The sequence below is a fragment of the Chiroxiphia lanceolata genome, chromosome 5, assembly GCF_009829145.1.
Source record: "Chiroxiphia lanceolata isolate bChiLan1 chromosome 5, bChiLan1.pri, whole genome shotgun sequence".
NCBI classification, from domain to species: Eukaryota; Metazoa; Chordata; class Aves; order Passeriformes; family Pipridae; genus Chiroxiphia; species Chiroxiphia lanceolata.
In genome coordinates this window covers 61,918,731-61,935,563 of record NC_045641.1, presented here as the reverse complement: position 1 = coordinate 61,935,563, position 16,833 = coordinate 61,918,731, and the positions used below count along the sequence as shown (strand labels likewise).

Genomic DNA, 16,833 nt, shown 5'->3' with positions numbered 1-16,833 from the left:
ATTTCTGCATTTCTTGTCTTGCAAATTGATTTAGATCATAGGGTTCAGATGAGTTATTAATTCATATTGAAGTTAATACATGTTTTTTTAGTCATCTCAGCAGCAGTGGAAGAATCACAAATGCTTTCTTGTGTTTGCTTTTTGTCAGATTTACCCCTTTGGCTTTTGTCCTTTTGTATTTAGGACTGAAATTTTCCACTGTTTCTCTGAAAGTGTTTCGTATCATATAAAGAATAAGGGAAAAGAAGACTGACCTGGAAAAAAATTGACCTTGCAACCTTCATAATGGAAAGATTAGTCTTGTGAGTTTAAAGAATGAACCTGACTTATTCCTTGTTTCCTGCCTTCTACAACCTGGGATACATCCCCAAGGATAGTTGTTGCATGAATGCCATTTCTGAGAGTCTCAAAACTGTCACTTTCAATGAGAGTGTTCAAGCAGAGATGCAAAGCTTTGTATCAGAGCAGTGCAGGACATCTGGCCCCACCACCCTTGTGAAGAGCAAGGCTAGTGTTCAACCACTAGCACAGGCAACAGTAGTTGTTAGGTTTTGCAGGCAGAAGAAGCTTTCTGCTGATGGTTACTTTCCAGAGTGGATTCACCAGGCAAGTAATTGCTGATTTCTAAAGAAACAGATGGAGAGATCTACATTTCAAAAATAGGTGTTGCACAACATGTTTTCATAATTTTTGAATCTTCTAGAAACGCTGATAACATCTTCCAAAACTACTTTATGGTTATGATTAGCCTAAATGAAGTCTCATCAAAAAGAGGAATAACAAGCTTACAAAAAGCTCAGCACAAAATAGTAACCGTGCCAGACATGACAAATATTTACTTGCCTATCTGCATCACACAGTAAGTATGAATTTTACTTCTTGATATATTATTCATGGATAGCCAAGTAAATGTGTAGCTTTCCGTGTCAAATAACAAAAGTGGGAATAGCACATTTGAACAGCTGCATGTAAAATAGAAACCCCTTTAAAATAAGAATGCAGAATAAAACGTTCTAACACACATAGGTACATCCACTCTTCATTCCAGGCAAACATTTCAGAGGTGAGTTCAATACTGTATTAACTGTGACACCATACAGTGCTCTATTCAGGCAGGTGAACTCTTGAGGGACAGGAGGAAGATCAACTGGTGATACCAAAAATACAGTGCCACGTTACCTGCATTCAAAAAATCTACATTCATATATAATTATTTTTTTCCTAAAATAATACACAAACTTTTACATATATGAAAGAGGGTTGCAAGTTAAAAAATGTAGTGTTGACTTAGAATGAACTGCTTAGAAATTGTGATCTTTTAACTCGAGTCTAATACTAATAACCTATCCAGCATGGAAAGACTAGTTAGAACATTTCACTTTCTGTCTCAGGCAAGCCTAGTTAAAAGATGTGCAATGTCACCCTTCTAACACTGTCACAATGTGTGTAACCACCTTACAAAACCACACAAATGCCTGGCAGGAGCAGCAGTGTGTTGCTTAGTCAGATAACACCTCCACTAGTGCAGAATAGTCTCAAAAGACTTTTAAAGAATTATTTTGTTTCTAGATCTTTGATTCATGACATTGACTAGCATTTGAATTAATTTTTTTTTTTTTTAAATTCAAGCTGCTGCTTCATACTGATAAAAAGCAAACAAAAGTGAATCCACATTGGCCTTTTAACATATCAGCACGTTTTTCCAATTGTTTGGGTCTAAAACAAATCAGGCTCATGCCAACCTTCAACCTGTCCTGCTGCTGCTTTCCTCTTTTTAGTTACATGAAGTACTCTGTCTTTACTGTGATAGGTGTTAAACTCTGAGAAAAAACTTCTGTCCATTATAACTACAGTTAAAACTTTTTTCCTGCAGTGACTGATCCTCTGAAGCAAACACATTTGAGCATTGCACTGAGGGCTAAATTATCCTCTTCTATTTTGAGAGAACTGCAGAATGATAAAAAGCGACGACCTCCTTTCATGAAGCTTATACAGATGAATACTCAGAAAGAAACAAAAATACTACTTACCTGTACAATAACTGCATTCTTCAAGAGGTATTACCTGCCCAAATATCTCCATGGCCCTCCCTCCCTTTCCTCCTGCATCCCATATGCACAGCAGAGATGGAATTAAACTGGGATAGAGGAGATACCTCTGCCTTTATGCTCGCTGGTGGTAGCACACAGAAAATGAAAACCCATTAGACACTGGGAGTGCCAAGAGTTCAGGCACAATAAAAATTTTTGCTACCTATACTATGATCCAGTTGCTGATTTGTATGCAAAACTCATTCCACACGTGCCTGTCTGAAAGCCTGAAAGGAAAAGGAGGTGAGAGTGACACACATTTATGGGTTTTTCCTTTCCCTTCAGGAAGGAAGTGGTGGGATGTCCAAGTGATGCATGTTAGAATGATGTATCAATTTAATCTATCCTGCATTCATGTGATGTGTAATCTGCCATGTAGTTTTATGACAGTGCATGAAATAGGATACACGCTTTCACCAAGGCATTCAGGTTCAATTAAACCTGAGGTATCCTGGCAAACTCCATAACTGTGTCTTGAACTAGGCTCACAAAGATCTTTATGGCCTAATTTCAGTCTTGGAATTAAAGTGAATTTCTCCAGTTAACTAATGGGAAAGATTAACTAAAAGCTTGAGAAGGCAATGAAATGCTTCTTTTAACTATTAAAAGTATTCTAGGACTCTAACATCTAGGTAGGGAAAGATTCTTGTCATATAACCCTGTAAATAATATGACAGCATGTCTTATCTGTGCACTTTCACAGATCAGATGGAAAGAACACAATACTGGAAGTGTTTTGCACTAGGAAGCAACTACTTCTTAAACAGTGAAATTACAAGCCTCTATTATTACAAGCCCTGTTGCTTTTTCTTATAATGTATTTCCTCAAGAAGCCACGACCTAGATAAAGAACCTAGTGATAATGATCTCAGTCCACGCTAGATTGAATAAAACTCTGCCTAAAAATAAAAAAAATCTCCTTTGTGAACTGACCTTTCACTGGGTAAGCGGAACCTGGGAACTCAGGACTGTCAGCTGCCTCAAGTACTACTTAAAGTAGTACTTAAAGTACTACTTCCTCATGGATACAAAAAATCATTTTGTTAATGAGACAACAAATTCTTCACCAATATTTGGAGGCAGCCCATCTACAAATGTTGGATTTTTTTCCCAGTTAAAAATACGAGGGCCTGATTAACTGCAACTCTAAAGTGCACACTGGTTGGTCAATATGAAAAACTGAAATTTTCAACTGTACCACAAAATAAACACAGATCCAATACTAAAGATTCTGAAAATAAAGTAACAGAGAGGTAAACTACCACGTAAAAGAGCTTCTACTAAAGATATTGCTGGGCATGAACAAACAGTTGAGTTAGAATAACTAGAAATGCTAGTGCTGTTTTCCCATAGCTGCCTTGATGTAAAGGAACTAATGTATTTGGGGTTACCTGTGATGGGGAGATCTCTGTCTCTCTAGGCAGAAGCCAGGTATATCCAAGTATTAGGTTCATATGAAGTTCCTGTTTCTCACAGCTGAAGAGGGCTTTTTCATAAGTACAGCAACAACATATCTAATCATCATGAGTTCCTGAATGAAAGGAACATTCTGAGAGCAACGAGGCACAAACTGCCAAGCAGGAGCTCCTTGATCAACATTTCCTCATCTTTAGAGAGATCAGACTTGAGATACACAATGATTATGTCATTAGGACAACATATGTCATCGTCTGGAGAATTGTATCTGCCAAATAAGACACGTGGATTGGAATTCAAGCCTGACAAGTTGCATAAACACAGAACAATAACTACAGGAGACAAAAGGAGAAAGGCTGAAGTAGAAGAATGTAATTCCACTAGGAGCTGAGAGGGAAGTGCAACCAGAGCTGGCCACAGCACTGCATATGCTGCATTGAAAATACAAGGAATGGTAGAAAGTGATGAATACATTCTTCTTAGAGCACCACAACAGAAAAAAAGAATATGTGTGCACTTGTGGATCATAAGTTGTACATCCAGAATATGTGTGTACTTGTGATTCTTGTTTCAGAAAAAATAAAAATATAGTAATAGTAAAAAAAAAAAATGGATAAAAATTATTTCTAGACATGATAAATATTATTTAACCAGTCCATTAAAATTAGCATGCTGAAAAGAAGCCAAGAATTTATGAGAACTGGACGATGAATTTTTCATTTGAAATAGAAAGGTAGAAAATGGAGTGGTGTTTCAACCATATGGTCCCTTGAGTATCATTGCTGCAGTGTAGGAGAATACTCAAGAATGATGCAGGACTATAAAAGATGCTGCTGACAAAAATATGTGCTCACAGGAAGGATGCACACTAAAATATGTTTACACAGGGGAAAAAACCCACCCAAACCCATGAAAACTGGAAAAGAAATATATCAACTCTAATGATAGACAGTAATAGACAATACCCAGACAGATATACATTACTATTAATGGATCTAATTTATATGAAAAGAAAGTGAAATGGGAGGGGAAAAAAATCTTAAGGAAAACTTAATGAAAAGAAAGGCTTAATTTTTCACAGTCTATTTCTTAAACCCATATAAAAGCCTTAACAAAACTTCTGCATATTGCTATTTTTGCCTGAAAATCGCTACAAATCTATGTAATGTTTATAAACATTATACAGCATGTGTACACAAAAACGTGTGAATAACTCCAGCCATTCAGACTTTTTTCTTTCAAGATATTTTACATGTTATCACTCAGATATGTTACTTTCAAAAAGTGTTTCCAGGCCATACAACGCTTTTGTTCAAGTGAAATACATACAATAATGATAAGAAAGGATTCTAAGCAATACCAGTTAAAGGAGAACAGAGAGGAAGGAGAGAAAAGGACAGTTCTGTAACACTATGACACAAGCTCAAAAAGGGAAGGGCAGAAGTGGTTATTCCTCTGAGAAACCAGCGCTGTCCTTTCCTGACAGCTGCCATGATCCTGACACTGCTTTCCTGTGACTGAGCTTGGCACTCCCAGCACAGCACTCAGTTACAAATCCTGGGTTTGTAGAGGCACTTTTCATTAGCAGCACCCCAGACAGACCAAAGCATCTTGCCAATACCAACAACCAGCTCTACCATTTAGCAGCTGCACAGGGTGCCAATAGCTTGAACACTTGGCTCCGGCTGCTGCAAATTACCACATTTGTAGCTTTTAAAACCTAGAGAGACAACGTTTCTATCAAACCACAGTGGGTCACTGCACGGACTATTGAAATGGGACCCAAAGATGACAATATAGCTGTGAGAATGATCTGAAGTGAGCAAAAGCAATAGATATCTGTAATTGTTATGGGGCTTTGTGGGTTTTTTTGTTTATTTGGTTTGTATTTCTTTTTTATTTTTTTGGGGGGAGGGTGTTTTGAGAGGCTAATTGGGCAAATGCTACTGTAACAAGACTTGTTCTTCACTCATAAATCAATACTATGACTCAAGACTCGTAAATTGATATGGGATTACAGAAAACAGCAGCAGAAGTTCTAACTAACTGCACTATTAATAGGAAGCTCAAACCCATATGTTATTCTCTAGATACAGCCTTATTTGTCTGAACTCTCTTCGCAAATGTCAGTCCCGTCACCATCATTGTACTAATATATCACAATAGTCGTAAGACCTACCTACCTTTGCTCATTTTCCATCATTCAGCAAAACAGAGCAGCATGTATGGACAGCTATAAAAGAGCACTTCTCTCGTCTTTCCTCTTTTTCACAGCTGACAAAAACTGCTAATGACACACCACCACTGAGGAAATGCTTACTCAGCAGTTCATGCCACTGGATCTCTCTCACTCTCTCAATTATGAAGGGAATCCCTGCAATCACCTCTGGTCTCTACATGTTCATTTTGGCCCCTGATGCCTCTTTCTTGATGTTCATCATAGTACAGTAGCTATTGTATTTGTGCTATGAACTGCTTCATTAAAAGCAGCCATCTAACAAGATGCTATTGCTAACCACTGTTCATTTTACTTAGGGCAACAAAATCCCCAACACTATTATTTTCACTCCATGCAGATGTTCTCCTATCTCCCCAACTTCAATCTACACCTCATTAAAACAATTTCACATCAGAATTTAATTATCAGTGTTTCTCACACCATCTAGGAACACCCCAACCCACCCACAGTCCCTCTTGAAGCCACATATATCAAGGAAAAGATCTGCCATGGTACAACATGGGTTCAGCTACTAACCAGAAACACACATATTAATTTAAGGGAATGTTTGGCTTAAAATATTAAAAACTGTTCTCAATCTCTTATGGGCCATGAACTGTGTGGGTCCTTTCCAACTCAGAATTCTCTGTGAAATTCTGTGAAATATATTTACTAATAAATGCATAGATCAGCTGTACCACAGTATCTAGAGCCTAAGGATATATCTGAAGACAGCAAAGAAACATACTTATGATTTGAATACAATAACAGAAACTTAGAAAACGTTCATGAAGAAAGGATCAAGAAGAATGGAATTACTTAAATGTGCAGCAGCAGCGAATTCACCTGCATGTATGGAACATGAAACCTATTAGATACAACTGATAAGAATAGAATACTGAAAAGAAAATGTAAAAATTGGACATTTAAATAGTAACATAATCAGAAAATGAGTTTAAAAATACTGAAATAAGGTGTTTGAAAATAAAAGCTTCTAATTTGTGTATCTGCAGTGTTACTCTGACAGTAGCTTTAAACAGGCAACTTAGAATCATAATATTCATTAAAATTACCATTTAAATTAACTGGTGTAAAACCCCAAAGAATCAGAAAGTGAAAACTCTTCACATTCTGAAAGATTCTCACTTCTCTGTATGAAATTCCAATTTTTTCTATAAAAGCCTGAACTAGTTCAGAGAAAAGAAAAATAGTTATTGTTTTTCTTTAGTCTTAAATATTCCACAATGATCCTCTATTGTTCTCAGCCTGTAAAGCTGGAAAAAGTACTCCCTGGCTCTTGTCTTCACTTATTTCTTTTCAGTGTTCAAGCGTTTAAATTTATCCAGTATCTGTTTGAACTGAAGCTTGTCCTTAGGTTTACTATTTTCTTCCTTTTCTTTGCCTTTTCTACGTTTGCCACATCCTTTTCTGTGGTGGGTGACCTGAATCACTGCACATTATTCCCAAGGGGAATGCACTGCTCTTGTATAGAGTGGTACAGTAGCATTTTCTGTTTTGTCATTTGATACTTCTCAAATTTATTTTTTTTTTAGTAGTTCTGCTAACCAATAATAGTTTCATGAAAACATTTATTCTAATTTCAAGATTGCTGTCCTATGGTAATAGAGCTAGATCAGAACCCATCATGGTGTACATGTATTTAAGATTGTTTCTCCTGACATATATAAATATGTATTCATGCTGAATTTCATATGCTCTTTTATCCCTGAGTTTGATTGATGAGATATTTGTGGAGCTCTCTATGTTATCTTTCATTTAAACATCCTGAATAAATCAGTAAATATAATCCAGAAACGTATGGATATTTAGTGTCCTTTACAGAAAATATTACATTTGTCATTTTTTAGCTAGATATGTCACCTCAACACAAAACAGTAACTGTTTCATAGCACTGGGACATAAAAATATATGCACTTATAATGCAAAAAACATTTAAAGTTTAAGAATATTCAATGGTTTTTTGAAAGGAGGATGGAAAAAGTATTTGTGGGGGGGGACTGGCAGGGAGAAGTAAGCCCTGCTCTAGAAGGGCATGGATACATGTTTTTGGGACAGGTATCTGTCCCAAAGCTAAAGGACCTTTAGCTTTGATTTCCCTACTTTTCATGCCCTGCTTTGGAAAACCATCTGACCCCAAAGATATCAAAATTCAGGTAGAATTCAAACTCAAGCAACAAAAAGAACACAATGTCTTAAAGTGAATTTGTTGACAAATTTTAACTGACTATAGACATCTTCTAGAATGTTAAGATCATCCTCTTCTAATCCTCAGTAAAAGACTAGGTGATACCAACATAGTTTTTCCTACAACCTATGTTGAGATCTGAGTGCACATCAAACAAAATTCAGCTGAAAGGTGCTGACTTCTAGTACTTTATAACCATCTGTCAGTTCTGAACACGTGATTTGCAGACTAAGCCTCAGTCCCAGCTAATATCTGCACATCACAATAAGAGCAGTTGTTCTGATATATCATAAGAATGTGTAAATTTTTTGACAGAGGAAAATTTAATAGGAAAAGTGCTAATTAAAGACAGAATGGGCTTATTTCTATAAAGAAAAAAGGAGTAGTTCAAGAGTGACAGCAATTTGGGCAGCTAAGTAAGCAAGATTAAAGAATAATACTGAATTAGAATGAAATGAATTAGGTTTATTACTATTTGAAATTAATCAGAGGAATTTTTTTATGCTTAAGCATTTGTTGAGACAGATATTGAACTAAAAATAAAAATCCATGTGTATTATTTTTTAAAAACAGAGTCTGAATTCTGTGTGTCTTTAGGTCCCCATCATCACCCCACCTCCCTTTCCTTTTCTATTGTGCAAAAGAAGAATAAAGTAAAACAGAATTTTATTAAACAATGAGACTATTAAATGAGCCATGGTAATTGGGCATTTTCATTCTTGGGGAGAGATGAGTTAGAAACCACTTTCAACACAGTAAGTAAAAAAAAAAAAGAAGCTTGTGAAAGAGAGAGAAAAAAATCCAGAAGAAGGAAAAAAATGCAAATTTATTGCCATTTCTCAGGCTCATGAAATAAGACACCAAAATGAAAAGAGAGCTGTTCTTCCCCTTGAATGTGCTCCTATTGTTTTGCTTAAATCTGGCCCTCAATGTTTTCTACTCTCAGGAGAGACCTCCTCACAGGAACCACACCACGTTGTCAACAGTTCCATTAATCTCTCTGACAGTTTTTAGGAAAGCAGTTTGAACTCGGATACTAATCTTGGAAAAAAAAAAAAACAACCCTATGCAAAACACATCTAGTGGTTAAGGTTGTTGGCACTCGTTCAGCTGTCCAGTCCTCACTGTACTTAGTTTCTGGCATATCATAAAGGGTACCAACCCTGCTCTTTGCCAAACAGGCAAGAGTACAAATAGCAGGTTTCATCTTCCACTGACACATAATGTTTCTGCAGAAAAGACTGGGTGAAAGTGTGTCTGGGGAATAATGTTCCTGATGGATCACAGAAAAATGTTAGGATGCTGGGAGTCCTCTTTCCTCTATTAAAAACTCTCAGGCCATATAATGGTTTTCTCTCACTACAAATCTCAATTTGCAGTTAAAGGAAATACTGGGATAATTGGGAGACTGCCTAACGCTGGTTGCAAACAGTGACTTTCATGAAATTTTTCCAGCTTTGCTCAAAACTGTAGAGCATTTTTACATTATATAAAAAGACAAAGTCAAATGGTTCATCTTTAAAAAAGATGTGAAGGCAGATATCTAAGCTGAACATAATAAATGTACGGTAAACTAAACTGTAATGTGAAAACAGACAGAGCAGGTGGCTGAGTGTCTATCCAGGGACATGCTTATCCATTTCAAACATCAGGTCTCTTCAAGTTTATTTTCTGTAAATGTTATGGTAACAAGTAGTCTGCAAGGAGCCTTCTCGCCTGGTCAGACACAAGAGAAGGTAATTCCTTAACAATGTATTTAATGTCAGAAACATCAATTACGTGGAATGACAGATTCTGTCTCTATAAGAGCTGCCGTATCAAATTAAGAACAAGGTCATGTATTTATCCTGATATTCTATTCTAGATCGAGGAATAAGCTGCATCTTCCTTCTTTAGTAACACAACTGAACAATTCATATAGCAACAAAGAAATCTGTTTCTGAGACAAATAAATTCTCGTGTTCAAAAGTACATTATTTTTGTTGCTGCTTCAACATGCGACATTGTACACATTAGCAAAAATTAGGTTAGTTAGACGTTGTAAACATTTATCAGAAAAAATGCCTTTGATAAAACTGGAGACAGGACTGTCCCCACAGTTTGCTCATGGCTCTCTGCTTACATTGTAAGAATGTTAATACACCAAAATCTTACAAATCCAAGAAAATTAAGAAATAGGAGAGGTAAATTTACATTTTTTTAAATAGTCACCCATACGACTATATATTTTGTGTGCAGCTATTTGGAGAAATAGGTATCAGATTTCTGTAAGGAAAACCTGGAAAACTGGTATTAGAAACAGACCCAAGTAAATACTCTTAAAGTCCAGTGTGTATGAAAGGTTGTCTTGATGAGCTTCCTTTAAGTAAATGGAGAATTACTGTCTTGCTAAGTCCATCAGGTACACATGTGAAAGTGTAAGAGATGAAAAGGACTAATATTCCTAGGGACAGGACCTCACCTGAGCAGATGCTGCAGGTCTTCCTGTTTGCCAAGATATTTCTCCTACCTTGTTGCTTTTACTTTGTGGCAATCTGTTAGCAAGTCTTCATGCCTTTCCTCAAAATTCAAGTTGTACTTTATGATTTCAACAAAGAAAAGAGAAGAAACCTTCATTTTTGAGCTAGAAGCTCGTTTTTACGTGCAGTACTGTCCTGCTGAGATGGAAATCCAACAGTGCAATTTTTACACAAAAATATAATCTCACAATAGTGCTATCTCATATTATGCACTGATTTTTGGTACTGTGCAGTATCCCTCCACTGTTCAACGAACCAGCATTTCTTTCCAGTCCTGACTCTGTGTTGTTAAATTATAAAAATTAGTAAGGCATTAACACTGTAAAAATGACTAAGCCTTTCTTCCATTCGAGAGCATAACAAATGAAGAATACCTGGGTCTTGGCTATAACTACTATATTACGTCACACAGATATAACAAAGTATGAAGTGAGGCTGTCTCTTCACAACCCATGCATTATCTATGTAATAAAGTAGATGTATCCAGGAATGCTTAATTATGAATTTTTAATTCCCCAAAGAAGGCTACAATTCAAATTAATTCCTCCCAGCCTCCCCTCAAGAAACTTCCCCTCACTCTAAGTGACAAAAAGAGGTCATTGTTTTGGGAAACTCTCCCAGACATCCAGGAAAGTCAGGAAAAGCTTGCTTGACAAAGGGTTATGACATGATAAGAACAAGATCCGTTTTTTTTTGAAGCATCTGCTAGGGTTAAATATTTGCCTGTATCTACAGTAACTGCAATACACTGTGCTGAAAATCACCACCCTTCAAATATATACAGAATGAAATGTTTGTGGAACACTGCATTTTCTGTAACATATTATAGAAGCCGATGGAAATTAAAATTCCTACTGGAAATATTACATCACTAACAAATCATGATGCATATTAATGTCTCTACTGCATATGTATATCCTGTTTTCTCATGCATAGCCAGCTGCCACAGAATCTGAGAGAAAGAGCTGGAGGGTAAGTTGATCCAAAAACTACCTACTGGCTACCACTGTGTTTAGCCCCAATAAAATACGAGGAAAAATTTACATACATTTATTCTATTTAGATATTTATGAGGTATGATTGTTCTTTAGAGCCTGTATTTGTTCATACTTGCTGGATTTTCATTAACAAAGGTCCTATATAACACTGAGAGATAGACAGTAAAAAACTGATTCACACAACCTCTGAACTCAACTGCATTTAGCTTATCAAGAACATGTAACAATATTAAGTTTTGTCCTCTATTATGACTGACAAAAAATCCTTAACCTATCAAAATAGGTTAACAAATTTCTTAAAAAAAAAAAAAAAGAAAGAATTTCACAGTGAATTCATAACCTTTCAGTGACTGATGTCATGAGTTCTGTCCTGGAGGACAGCATCAGGATGACCTAGAATGGAATACAGCATTAAGTGAAGTTATAGCCACTTGTGTAGGTGCTAATGGCACCTAGTCAGCCCAAGGAACACTAACGCCTACAAGGCTGTGCAGCACAGAGAATTATTCAGGGACAGGGAGGCCAAAACTTCTCCATGATGTAATTAATGTCTAAAAAGTACTGGGAGAGGAAGAGAGAGAAAAAGAACATTTCGATCTCAGTAATTCCCAAAGGTGGATCTGAGCTCAAGGAGAAAATACATCTTTAATACGTCAGACTGTTCCCTGGAATAAATCCTGCAGAAGCATATTGGTATTAAAGAATAGACTTCTACCAGGCTGAAATGGAGTAGCTGATGGTTTCCTGGGCCATAACATGTTGAGTTGTACACTCCACTCATCTGGCAGGCAATGCTGTAATCTGATATGGCAGTGGTTTATATGGAAGAGAAATTAGCCAGGAACTCAGCACCTGAAACTCACTTATCCCAGGAAAACACGATTTAACTAGTATAACCAGTTTGCTTCAAAGCTGATGATGTCTAGAAAGTCATTGAGAAAATCCTGAGCTTTAGGTTTGGAAAGCTTTACTTTAAATCTAACCGTTTCTTCAGAAGTTTTCTACTCACCGTCCAAAAGCAAGTTCATAGATTAATTAGGAAAGTACAGTCTTGCTTTAATAATAGCCAAAAGACACCAAAATGTAATTTTCATTATGGCATAGTATTACTGTCAACAGATGAGATGAAAAAACTTCAGCCACCCCACCCTCAAGATTCAATCACACCATGGCAAGAGGAAATTCTTCTGTAATGTGAGACCAGATGTACTGGGCTCCACTTGGGTTTTCAGGCTTTTGAAGGCTGACATGGACTGTGTGTACATGCTCATAACAAAGAGTTAACCAGAACAGACTGTTTCAGCTGGGAGGGACCTAAAACGATCACCCAGATCAGCCTGGCCAACTCAGGGCTGACCAGAATTTAAAGTGTGTTGTCAAGGGCATTGCCCAAATGCCTCCTAAACACTTGGCAGGTTTGGGGCATTGAGGCTGATATTTAATGAATTTAGAATGCTCATTTGATGAGAAGGTATTTGGCTATCTATCCATTTCATTGAGCTCTGCCTGGATCCCAGAAAAAGCGTTACTGAACACAAAGTTGCGTATTTTTTTAGATTGAAAATTCAGTTCTTTCTATCTAGAAGGATAGTTTTTCCCAATATGATAAAAGAAATATATAATCACAAGAAACAAACAACATATACCTGCATCTATAATTCATGAATCAGGAATATATATTAAATTATCTAAATTTGGGTATGGAGGAAGAAAAAAAAGAACCAGTACGTTTACTTGCTTTTTCCAGTTGTTCATTAAAGCACTCAAATATACTTTACACCGCTTCTGGACGTATAGCTTGTCAGCAGCAATTAGAGATTGATGGATAGCTGCTGCAACACAGATCCAATAGCATACAAGCCATACCACAGATATTCTGAAAATTTATCCTTAAAACTCTGGAAGATGCTAGGGTGACAGAACAAGAAAATATGCATACCCTCTTCCAGATGTCAACTTGAAGCACTCATTGAAATATAAAGAAATTTTAGTAAATGTCACCTTTCTAGGACTAGACAGCATATCAATTCTTTTTCACAATAGCCAACCTTTAGCTACTTGAAGTAAAAATTTTCTACTCCAGCCCAACAGTTTGGGTTTTTTTTATCCTGCTTGTAGACCAGACACTCGTTAACCTCTCAGATCTCTGGAGAATTGTGGTTTAAGGGAACCCAGGAGGAAAAGACAAATTTGGAAAGTCATTTATCCATCTCACTAGAATTGAGACATTATGGTTTTCATTCTTCCCCCACTCCCCAAAATACCAAATTTCCATCATCAGAGCTCTCTGAATAAACGAACATTTTGTTACTGGACTCAGGAAGAAAGAAACCACATGCCTGTTAGGGACAGAGAGAGGAGGAGTGGACTGTGTGCTTTGGGAGCGTGTTTATTTGACTGGATTGCAGACGGTCAACCAAAGAACATGCAGATCATATATTTTTAAGCATTTCATAATGTCTTATTATTAATTCCAGCCAAAACCACCAAGACCAAAATTATCTGAAATTGGTGCTTGTGTGTCCTGACCCCAAAGCCAACAATGGTTGCATTAAAAAAAAAAAAAATAAATAAATAAAAAAAAAAAATCTATGGTCTTCTCAGGTTTATTTTTTTTCAATCGATTAGAAGGCAGTGAGTGCCCTGTAGAGTCTATAGAGAAGACAGGTCTGCATAACTAACAAATTGAAATGTGGTCCTGGGTAAATTTTACTTCCAGGAAACCAAAACGTTGCAGTCCTTGAGAGAGGGAGACTGTAAGCAGAGGGCTCTTCTAAAGGAAGGAGTTTTTATTGAACCTGTCACTTGTCATTAAACACTCCATATTTTACCTTAGCCTGATATTTTCATTAGAGCATACAGACCTTTTTCATCTGTGAATGAAAGCATTCCCTTCAGCCTTGTGCTGAATATGAGGAAAGGCTCACTAAAAATCGAGCCCACCCAAACAGGACAATTAGGTTCACAAAGGCAGGAAAGGCACTAGGGAAAATCAAGTAACTTTAATACTGTCATAACTTGTACATTTCAATGTTGACTATCACATCACACTTCAATCTTAAATGTTTTCATGGATTTAATAGTGTCTATTTTTAATCTAAAAAATACCTGCACATAATTATATAGGAAGCAACAGACACCAGTGCAGAATAAAACACAACATAAGTAAAGTAGTAAAAACTACGTACTGCAGCATAGGGATCTCAAATCAGAAAACCTGAATGTAAAAAGGTAAAGATATTCATGCTATTCATAGTTTTATATCTATGCTCTCTCTACTGCTTAAAACACTTTATAAGTAAAGAACTGGGTATTGCAAGGACCGCCATATATTCTTAGAGAATTCTGATATAAAGCAGTACCATTTTTGCCTCTCTGTCCATTGCTGTGTGTAGTAGTACAAACACTTTACATAACTTACTGTTTCTAACAAAGAAAGAGTGGTTTTAGTATGCAAACAGGAGCTGGGAGAAAATGTCAGGTTTTTTTCAGTGCATTACAGATGCCAAGAAGAAAGAAAAATGAAAAGGGAAAGAATAATTGTGGGGGGAAAAAGCCAGAAAAGAAAGCCATACCTTTTAAAATCTGAAAGTGCTACATAAAAACAAAGATGATGGCCTTGTGGAATAATGTCATTTGATAAATATCCACATAACTGCAAGGCAAATGTCAAGTACCAGCTATCTTTTCAAACTTAAGATACAGATTTACTCAAATGCGGATTAGAAATCTAACCAAATATTGTATTAGTTTTAGGAATTTTTAAAGACATTTCACTAATACCAGGAGGATTGTGTTATTTAAACTTAGCTGCCACATAACGACAGCCTTGTGAATTGCCATAGCATTACAGCCACAAAACCCATTAGCAGATGTAGAAATCCCACATTCCCGCCTTTTATAAAGGTCTGCAGTTATGAAATCATTTTCATACACTTGGAACTTAACTATTTCAGTTCCCAGGACTGGAACTGAGAGGCAAAACCACAAAATGGTGCATCTGAGAGTATTCCACATGGATACATGTTTCTGTGGTTCTTTCAAAGTTTTAGTTGAAAACATCCCCCCCGAATCCCACAGAACAGACTAAAGAAGTATCTGTTTCAATTAAGGAGAGGATTTGTCTTTGCTAGAAAACTCTTAGGATGTATTCTGTGTCTTCATTGTAGATGTATTAAGATATGTAGTTGGTAACAAGAAACAGGTATAACAAAGGAAACTGGAATAACAAAGGAAAACACCTAGGGTAGGTGCTCTTTAAACATTTAAAATCTAATTTTAAAAGATCTAAAGGGTAGGGTACTGTTTCCATGTTTATTTTCACTCACCAAAAAGAAAGCTATTTTTGTAAATTAATCACAGGCAAAATGTCTATTATCTCCACACTTAGCATTGTGGTATCTTTGCTTTACTTCATGCCAACAGTTTAACATTTTTATGACAGCAACTGAAAATTTACCGTTTGGTAAACCATCTACAGCTGATCTCAACGTAGAGGACACGGAGAAATGTTTGACCTGCTTTCATACCAGTGAATTTCTTATGTCTAGGCAGATTTGAGGTAACCAGATAATTCTGTGGGGCAGCAGCATGACATCATTTCAGAGATAACGCAAACTGACTAGTTTGCATATTTGCATATGCAGAATTCATGAGGTAAACAAGGACGAGTACACACAGAAAACGTAGTTCTCCAGTAACCCCAAGAATACTTACTTGGTTATCTTTCATTTACTGAAGAAAAGGCAGCATTATAAGGTAAAACCAGCTGGGAAAATACACAAAACAGCTAAAGAAAAAGGCTGTTAGAAAAGCAGAGAAGAAAGATATGCCACACCAATCTCAACACAGAATTGACAAAATTATTTCAGCAATGCACTTCATAACCGAGTTGACAGTTAAAACTATTTTTTCCTCTTATGAAAATGGAGTAAGACATGAAGGCAACCGAAAGAGGATTTTAAACAATCAGTAACAAATTTCTTAGGTAACAGCTATGAAAACAGATCAGGAGGTACAGCAGAGAGTCAGGTAGCTAAGCCTAGTTGATTGGCCAAATTGCTTTAATTCAATTCCCATGTTACCTGAAGCTGTTGGGAGCTGTCATTCAGATTATCCTCTCGTCTCCTGGCCTCCTCCAGCATCTGTGCACTCTTCTTTTTCTCCACTTGTTCTTTGTGCTTCAGATTTGCTACTTTCTTATTTTGATCTTTAACTTGCCTGTAAAAAAGAGAAGAGCACTCAGACCGTGTTCTGGACCACACTTCCCGTGGCTCCAGCGCTGGGCAGCTGGACCAGGGAAGAGTGGAACCCTTCAGTACCATCACTTCATTTGCAGAAGGTCACCAACACCAAACTCATCCTCAAGCATTACCCTCAACTGTTA

General features: G+C 36.7%; 1 protein-coding gene across 14 annotated transcripts in view; it reads right to left on the bottom strand.

The window, feature by feature from the left end:
* The window catches only part of ERC1 (ELKS/RAB6-interacting/CAST family member 1), a 289,340-nt gene that overhangs the window by 117,403 nt on the left and 155,104 nt on the right, over positions 1 to 16,833 (bottom strand). For all 14 annotated transcript variants that reach the window (XR_004357059.1, XR_004357060.1, XR_004357061.1 and 11 more), the window contains one exon: positions 16,532 to 16,667. Coding sequence is in view for 11 of the 14 variants with exons in the window: in XM_032687654.1 (XP_032543545.1) it covers positions 16,532 to 16,667 (136 nt within the window). In the remaining 3 variants the exon portion in view is untranslated. The remainder of the gene's footprint in view (positions 1 to 16,531; positions 16,668 to 16,833) is intronic.